At 33.4% G+C, this 9,414-nt stretch overlaps 1 protein-coding gene across 1 annotated transcript; it reads left to right on the top strand.

Moving 5' to 3' along the window:
- Nucleotides 1–3,462: 3,462 nt before the first annotated feature.
- Nucleotides 3,463–8,063, top strand: LOTGIDRAFT_167531 (hypothetical protein; the record flags this gene model as incomplete). Its single annotated transcript, XM_009065028.1, has 7 exons — nt 3,463–3,495; nt 3,539–3,661; nt 3,962–4,100; nt 4,612–4,748; nt 4,911–5,097; nt 6,501–6,505; nt 7,968–8,063. 7 exons carry the CDS (start codon nt 3,463–3,465, stop codon nt 8,061–8,063), a joined length of 720 nt encoding a protein of 239 aa, XP_009063276.1.
- Between the last annotated feature and the right edge of the window lie 1,351 nt (nt 8,064–9,414).

The following is a 9,414-nucleotide window of genomic DNA, read 5'->3' as shown; positions in this document are numbered from 1 at the left end:
CCTGGGGTTTGGGGGGGGGCCCCCCCCCCTTCGGCCCCCCCCCCCCCCAACCCTTCCTATCTCAACTCTCTCAGATCTCTGGACACTAACACCCCCTAGAGTAGATCCCAGTCTATGCACCCACTGAGATCGGAAGCACAATATAATTTCGCCAGTAGACACTACCGCAGTGTCATCGTACGCCTAACTACCAGTAATAAAAAAAAGGGGGGGGGGGGGGCTAGATTCTGAAATCGTATTTTTAAAATTTAAGCCATCAAACATACATAAATCGATTGTCACCCTTACCAAACTGTGTTGAATCGACGCCAAAAGATTTCTGTTGGCTTTTGCTTCAAAATTTTAGCAATCGATCAAAGATTTCCTCCAATTTTCAATCATTCACATAAATAAATAAATAATTAATTCATTTTCTGCCCACTTCCTGTTATAATGAGCAGGTCCGAGGAAAATTCATACATTTTGGAAATATTTTTTTCATTTATTTTGAAACAATTTAGTATTTTCTGTTATTCTTTGGGGTGAAAATGAAGCATACATTTTGTGTGAAAAGTAGAAATAATTTGTATCGAGAACATTCAAAATTATTTTTGTCTTACCGGAAACTTACTGCGAGACTTTAAATTCCAGTATGGCTGACAACGAAGGTAAACAAAATTTCTCTCTTTGTAAATATCACGTCTGCAATGTGTATTTCTTACCTGCAAATAAAATAAATGAGGTATTTCGCAAGATGTATGAATGGTGGAACCCTTGCACCTAATTAAATTGGTTTTCTGGGCCATCGTTACAAATTGTGCTAAAAAGCAATCTGTAGATTTGTTGTTGTGCCTTTCGAATTCTTTGCCCCCCTCCACTCATTTTTAACCATTTAATTCATTATTGTATGGGGTACAAGATCGTCCATGGAAGCCATGCATGGCTAAGGTCTACAGATTGATAAGCCTGCTGTCATCATCATAACCTTATTGTAACTGTAGACAAGACAGCATTCAGTCATTCACTTGTTTTTCCTTGAGCAATGATTCTGCTCATGCATACCCGAAAATCAACACAATAGGGAAATCTTAGTAGGAGGTCATTGTTAATAAATACTTAAAAAATAATCAGAAAGTTTTATCAACGTCTGTTTGATGGGCTCAATGAAGCCAGCCCAGTAAATAATTTATACTGATAAATGGCAGCAACTTCAGGGAGGTCCTCAGGGAATTCTTAAACTCAGACCAAGTTTTCATTGAATATTTCATGTATTTCTCTACTTGATAAGCTACAACTCTCCTTGAAACATGATATGAATATGGTAATGATTTCTTTTCCTTTCTTGAATTGATTGAATGAAAAATACCTTTTTTTGTAAAAAGGTTAAGTCAACTCTATATCCTTGTAGCCCAGGGTTCAATTTAAGCAACTTGTATTATAATATTATATTGCAGTTTGCTAGTTAATATCCCTTTTTGCAATCCAATTCTCTTTTTGATTAGCTAAAATAAAAGTCTATCATAGGCAAAGCATGAGATATTAAAAAATAGAGAAAATAGACCATAATGAACCCCTAATGCAGCCAAAGATAAACTATATTTATTTTGGCATCAATCTTGTTATCACAACTTCCAATAAATATTGATTTTTTTAAATCTAATAATACTAATGGACATTGATTATTTTTTCTTTTCATCTTTACTTGACTGATGATAATATTGACTGAAATTATAAATTTATCTCAGGCATCATACCAGCATCACAATTAAAACTTAGAATTGTGTCTAGTCTACCTACAATTAAATAAAAACATACTATCTAAAGCCTGGAAATGACAGCTTCTTTGATAACAAAATTCTCTTAAAAGTTTCTCAAATCGACATTCAGATGATGTGAATTTCACTAGGGAATTAATTTATATATAAACTATTTTAGTGCTGGTAGACTCATATTTAGATTGCCTGCACTAAATAGTTTAAAAAAAATTTCTCTTAAACATAACTTGTGTAGCTTTGTCCAATAGCTATTGTATATAGACAGTGAATATTGTAACATAGTGTCAAAAACTCTCAAGGCTTTTACAACAAGAAATAAGTCAGAATGATTTACTGACCGACTTTTACTTTCATTCAACAGTCAAATCTAGGTGACTCAGTATTGACTTATTTAGTCAATCAAATATAACCTTTACTTTGACAAGTTTCTTAAATCTGTGTCTCTTTCAATAAGTCAGTCAGAGCGTTATTATTCATACTAGTACTTATTCTGTTGCTATTCATTTCTTATCTTCATTCATTGAATGGGACTTTATTCATTCATTCATTCATTCATTCATTCATTCATTCATTCATTCATTCATTCATTCATTCATTCATTCATTCATTCATTCATTCATTCATTCATTCATTCATTCATTCATTCATTCATTCATTCATTCATTCATTCATTCATTCATTCATAATTAAAGTAAGTGAGTATCAGTTATAGGAGATTGAAGTAAATTATTTAACAGTAGAAGATAGAAGGGTGTGTAAAGTGTTTTTATTATATATTTATGTTATGGTTTTAACACCCAGCAACACACAATACACTTGAAATACACTGCTACTAGTATTAACTTATTAATTACACTAGGTGATAGATAAGTCAGGTGATAAGAGAAGACAATACTTGGTTGACTTGCACAAACTAGCATTGGTGAAACAAATACAATAATGCACTTAAACATAGACAAACCAGAAATTTTAATTAAGTACATGTAGCTTATAGTCACCTTACTTACTCAACAATAGTGTTATAAAAGTAAAGAAACCCACATATTAACTTCATCTAATAATATAAAGCCTGATATAAAAGTTTCTACACACAGTTAGTTGTAAATATTGAGTCATACAATGAATAACAATCTAAACTAAAAATAGTCCTTTATAAACACTTGTTTATTTTCTTATCCAATACTATCTTAGTTAGTAAATAATACCAAACATGGTGTGTACTGTATGTAAATAGTAGCTTACAGTTGACCTTACTTACTCGTATAATGAGTTCATTCATTAAACAGATTCAGTAGTTTTATTAAAGATGGGTTCTCTTATTTTTAATTATGAAAATGAAAATGCTAATACTTATATGAATAGAAAGTAGAATCATACGACATTCATTGCAATAGCCAGAGATGTCTGATTGAAAATTAGATTGATACATAATACTGCTATCCTGAAAATTACCCCCATTGAACACTGCGTGGCTTTGATGGTTCTTATCAATATTCATTTTATTTCAGAATATTCAGCTGGTCCAGATGAGAGAAGCCCATGTCCAATATGTGGACGGATGTTTAATCCAAGACCACTGGTAAGATATTGATTTGTCCTTGGTCTTTGCTTTTATGATCTTAATTTGTATATTTTATATTGAGGAAGGTCTGCAACATAGTTAGTTAGAGTATTGGAATCTTTATATGATGTCATATGCTAGGTTACAATGAAGAAACAGTTGTGGTGGGATCTAATCTGGGTCAGTGGTGAACTTGAATAAATCATTTTTCCTCCAATTGCAGCAAATCCACAAGAAATCATGTGCCAAGTTGACTAATAAACCTCGGAAAGTGTTTGATTCAACCAAACAAAGAGCTGCAGGAACTGAGATCTCTTATAAACAGATGAAGACAGCCCAGAAAAAGGTAAAAAGCAGTGTTTCTTTCTAGGAAAGGACTTCTAGTACTTTAATCCTTTAGCAACATTCCAATACTTTGTATGCACCAACCAAACTTGGAGAATTCCTTCTTTATTTGACCCCTTCCTTTCTAAATGAATACCTATACTGAACTACCATTTTCTGTCAGAAGTCTGTGGTTCTTGAAACATATCATTATAAAGTCTCTTAGTTTTAGTGGAATTTCAGCACTCCCAGGCGTCTGATTGACACATTGATGCTATCAGTGTCTTCAATATATGATTACAAAAAGTTATTTTCAATCTAGGTTGTGGCACCACCTAAAAGTAACTGGAGAGCTCAACATGAAGATTTTGTAAATACTGTACGGGCTGCTAGAGGGGTGACTGAGGCTATGAAATCAGGAAAACCTCTCCCCCCTCCCCCACCAGCTTCTATTAATCCTGGTAAGTCATACAGAAGTTTATTTTCATCGGTCAGGGATTCTTATCCATCTTTTTTTCATCAATTAACTTTGTTCAACTAGGAGCCGTGTTGGTGCAGCATTTTAAACAATCTGTTCTTCTGAAATAAGACCTAAGAATAATTTCTATTAGATTGTATTTGTGTCACAAGTCACAGAGGTTGGTCTGGATCACAGGAGGGACGTCTTGTGTGTACTTCAAGCTGTATCTTGTAGTATTTTATGAAGCTGCTTTGTTAAAAATTTCAACATCAAATGATGCATCAGTTGTCCGAAATAAGCTACAGAGAGATGAAGCATTATATCAGCATTATGAGACTATATCTAGTGTCCCCGTTAAAGTTGGCAACATTGTACACTGCATCATTAGACCACTATAATACTGTAAGCTTAGAGAACTAGGATATTATGTTATTTTGTTATTGAAGTCTATATCAAGTGTCCCTGTTAAATTTTCTAACCTGTACGCAGCTTACCATGTTTTGTTATTGTAGACTATATCCAGTGTCCGTACTGTGAGAGACGCTTCAATTCCAAGGCAGCTGAGAGACATATTGGATTCTGTAAAGAACAACATGCTAGAAAGGGAAATAAACCTAATGCCATTGCTAAAAAACCTCCTTCATCTAGGGTAAGTATGATACGTTGGATACGTTTGAATGTGAGAAAAATCTTGCTTCAAATGGTGTCTTAAAATAGTAAAATCTCTGATGCCCAAGTTTTAAAGAATTCAAATCATAATGTTCAATTTTCAATCCCTATAACTAAGTCCATGGTTTGACATTGATTTCAGATGCAACCCCCTAAAGCTGGTATGGCCAAACCTTCACCAACTGGTCCCCCTGGTGGTAATAGAGCCCCAGCCTCTAGGATTCCTGGAACTACTCCTGCTAGAACTCCAGGCAGTACTGGCACCCCTGGTAGAACTCCTGGCACCACTGGCACCCCTGGAAGAACACCTACCACTTCTGCTGGCAGAGGTAAACACTTTAAAATATAAATTCAGAATGACTAACCTGGTAAATCCACTTACATCTGTGGGTGTGCATTCAAATCTTTGCTTTCCAGTCGATACAATGGCTAGATATTGATAATCTTCATAAATCTTCTAGTTTTATTGGACTTGCAGGAACCACAGACATCTGACTAAAGATGACGCAAATTGATGCTATGAGTGTCCTAGTGATACACATACAAATTTTAGAAAACATCTTTCCAATTCCTTATTTGGTATCGACTATGATAAATGTTTATATTTGTAGGAACTGCTGCTAGAGGTAGAGGAGCTCCAACAGTAAGTTGATAATTATATATCTATTTCTATATTGAGATATTTCAGGGTTGTATTTCTAGCTCTGCATGAGGTGTGGCTATTTTTTAGGGATGTCTTGATGTGTGTATTTTATATATTTTGTGAGATTTTGTTAATCTTTTGCTTTCTGAACTTTCAAACGTCCATTTTGTGCCCATTCTTTGAACAATTGGAAATTAATTTTAACAGCAAAAGGGGACTATAACCCTTTTCAAATTTGAAAGTAGATTTGGTAGTGCTAGCAATAATCACTTATTCACTTTTCATTTCTATTTCTTCTTACTATTATGATTTTAATATCATGGTTTACTATTATTATTAATTTATGTCATGTGTGGGGAAAGAATACTGTATGAAACGAAAGTTAACTTTATTGGAAAATCTTAGTAAGAAGACTATTCTCAAATATCTTCAATATGCAGTTAGATTCTCTTCCATACAGCATTTTTTATTGTGTGCTTTATATTATGTTTGGTCTTTCATTTAATTTTGTATATTCTCACTCAATACTGGAAATAGTGTATCTGACACCCCTGAATTGTGTATGAACTGTTCCGCACATGCATTATTCTCAATCTATACCTTACATTGCTGGAATAGTTCATTTACAATCTTAGGGATGTTACCTACCACCAATCATACTACTTCCAGTTTTGATTATTCACGCCTTTTCTGCACCTTTAGGCTACTGATTATTATGATACTGATCACTATAGCAACGGAAACAACAGTTCGGGTTATGGTCGTTCGTTACGTACTGGGCATAGCCCACTGTTAACAGAAGAAAATGATAAAGCACGACTCAAAAAACTTAGTTATAATAGAACGTCTCCAAGCTTGAATCAAAGGTATATAAAACATGCATGATTTTCATTTTATTAATTCTGTATTTTGGTTCTGTCAACTTTTCTAGCACTATTTTATTTATCTTGTGGTGTTGGGATATGTTCTTTCTTTCAGAAAATGATATACTTCTGATTTTTCATTCTTTTCCCTTATTTGGAAATGTAGTCCATATGTTGGTAAATATTTGTATTGTAAAAATTGAAGCTGATTTTATGTGAAACTCAGGGAAGGTTTGCAGAGTAAATGCTCTCTACTGTTGGAATCGGGCATGATTCTTAGAAACTGATTAAGATACTACTGAAGAAGATACAGCCATGATGATCATCGGCCATGATTAAACTACATATAGAGCTCGATTCACAAATATTAACACCACTTGTCTTAACATATTTCTGTTTGAATTCACTAGAAAAAAACTGGCATCCCCATCGCAGTAAGTACTCCTTGAACTTAGCCCTGTGTTTCAGGGTTACAGGTATTGGTGGTGGGATATGCATGTAGGGGAGGGGCCCAAGGGCACTTGGACTAAGGGGCAGAATATCTGTTAGTAAGGATGAATAGTAAAGGATTGAGAATTAACACCCAGAAGATCGAAAGCATGCTTCTATATATAACCAATGATGGAAATTACATTGCCTAAAGACTTGCTTAACAACATTGTCAAAGTTATTTGATGAATAGATATTGATATTGTGGTGTTCTGTGTATATGTGTTGGTACAGCTTCTGTGATATTCTTGTCTGTTCAATATTGTTTGTAACGAGGTTTTCAAGACACGCCTTGATAATTGAGACTGAAAGGACTTGATGAAACATAATAGGATTTAATGTAATTCAAGACTCTTAATTAGCTAAGGAACGACTTGACAAAACTTGTTACGACTGAAACTTTTCAAGTATGTACGACCTTGCGTTCACAAGAGTTAACAAAGCTTATTATTACTTTTATATGTTGGTGCATTAACTCATAAGTTCGGCAATGTTTTAGATGATATTGAACGTTGATGTGGTATTTTCATCATTATAATGTTCTAGAAATGATTAGAAACCTTCCTTCCTTCCCTCCTTCCTTCCTTGCTTATATTAACAATGGTCTTGTCTGGCATTCCCTCTCTGTCTCAACTTTCTTCTTGCTTAGTTAACTATACTAAAACTTAATCCCTTTTTAACTCAAATTCAAGTGTTCCAGTCATCTGATTGGTTAATCACTGTAATTAATTTTAAATTTGGTTTTATCATCCAATCAGATTAGTGTATTCTTTAAAATACTTTTAGTTTTCGAGGTCCTTGTTCAATGTTTGAGTAGTATGTTACCCAGAAAAGGGTGGGTACGCATTAAAGACAGTGACCTAACAATTTTTTTGAATTATCCCCATAGGTTCCCAAGCTCCATTTTGTTTTTCTTTTAAAGATTCTGAAAATGATTGATTTTAATATGTTGCTAATGAAATTTTGTTCTTTTTTCAGGGACGGCGCTAATTACTCAGATTCAAGATCTGGTTCTCACTACAGCACCAAGCGTGACTCAGATATTGGTTACCATAGCAACAGTTCAGAAAACGACTTTCACACAACTCCTACTGGCACCCGGTCCAACATGGCAGCCTTGACAACCAAGAGAGGAATGTACGGACAACGGAACGGAATTCCGACTTCTAAATACAATGCTGCAGATTACACAAATTCTTCCCAGACTTCGCGATTTTGTCACGATTGTGGAACCAAGTATCCCGTTGTCACAGCGAAATTTTGCTGTGAATGCGGGATACGAAGGATTGCGCTTACGTGAAGGTTAGGCAGGTCTGCTAATTTGCAATTTTTTGAGGACCAAGTTTTAAGCCTAAGTTTTAAGGCAAAATTCTGTATAAAAAATGCCACTTAGCAGACAGCTGATATTCCAATTCACACAACATTAATCAGAAATGTTTTATTTAACGACAAAATCTATGGTGACAGTGCACACTTCAAAATGTTTATTAAATTCTTGGATAGGTCCTTCTTTGAAAACAAATATAAGTTATATATAATCGTTTGAATCATTAAGAACTATGAAAGAAGTTTGACTTCTTCTATAATCTTCCCAATTTTAACTTTTATCCAAATGAAATCAATTCTATTTTCTAGTCAATTCAAATCATAGAAAGTTTCATTATCTTACAAAATAATCTTGACCTTTATTAGAAGGAAAAGTCTGTCAAAATTATTTGAATTTTGGATTATGCTTATCATTTTCTGGGCACCAGATATCACCTTACTTTGAATCATATTCTAGACTTTGTAAAAATGTCTGAACCTAGCTCAACTTCCCTGTTTTTGAATTTAAAATTTGAATTTGTACAGTAAATTTTATTTTTATATTTAGTTAGCCTTGTGATAATATGATTTTATATTTTAGTTATTAACAATTGCTTTAAATTTATGCAACTAAACCAGCCAAAATTCATTGTTATAGAGCTCTCATATTGCACACAATGTTGTAAATTTGGCAGAGAATGTTGTCTAATGTTTTTATTATTATTTATTATTATATGGGGACCAAATATAACACATTGTCTCAACCTTTGTCCAATTTTACTGATGTTTATTTTATTTCATTACGCATAAATTAATATGATTGTTATATATATATATATATAGAGAGGGACGTACACTGTTGCTATGGTTACCATTATTTAAATATATATATTGACGTGGATTAAGAATTGTGTTATAGTTATATAGTAATTGTTGATTGTAATCACTGTTATCACGTGTGACTAGTACTGTTTTATATCTGTTAGGGTCACAGGCTTGTTTCAATAACTCTTACCCTCAATCTTTTTCATAAATTAGACACTTTAAACAAGATTTTTTGAAACTGTGGCTCTGTTTTATTTAATATCAATCCATAAACCACATCGCAATTCTTTTACAGGTTTTCATAATAGTCTTGGTTTTATCAAATGTGGTTATCTGGCCTTTGTATATCTATCTAACTTGCAACATACAAGCTATGAGTGACTATTGTGAACATGCAATATGTCCTATTTCATTCATTTCATTTCAAATATTATATTTTATTGGAGGAAACGGTTTTATTTAAATATTTTTAGATATTTTTTTAAGGGTTTTAGGTAACGTTATTATTCTATTTTATCAAT

The sequence above is a fragment of the Lottia gigantea genome, assembly GCF_000327385.1.
Source record: "Lottia gigantea unplaced genomic scaffold LOTGIsca_67, whole genome shotgun sequence".
In the NCBI taxonomy this organism is placed as follows: Eukaryota; Metazoa; Mollusca; class Gastropoda; family Lottiidae; genus Lottia; species Lottia gigantea.
The sequence above is the reverse complement of the archived record's forward strand: the minus strand, read 5'-3'. Positions and strand labels throughout refer to the sequence as shown.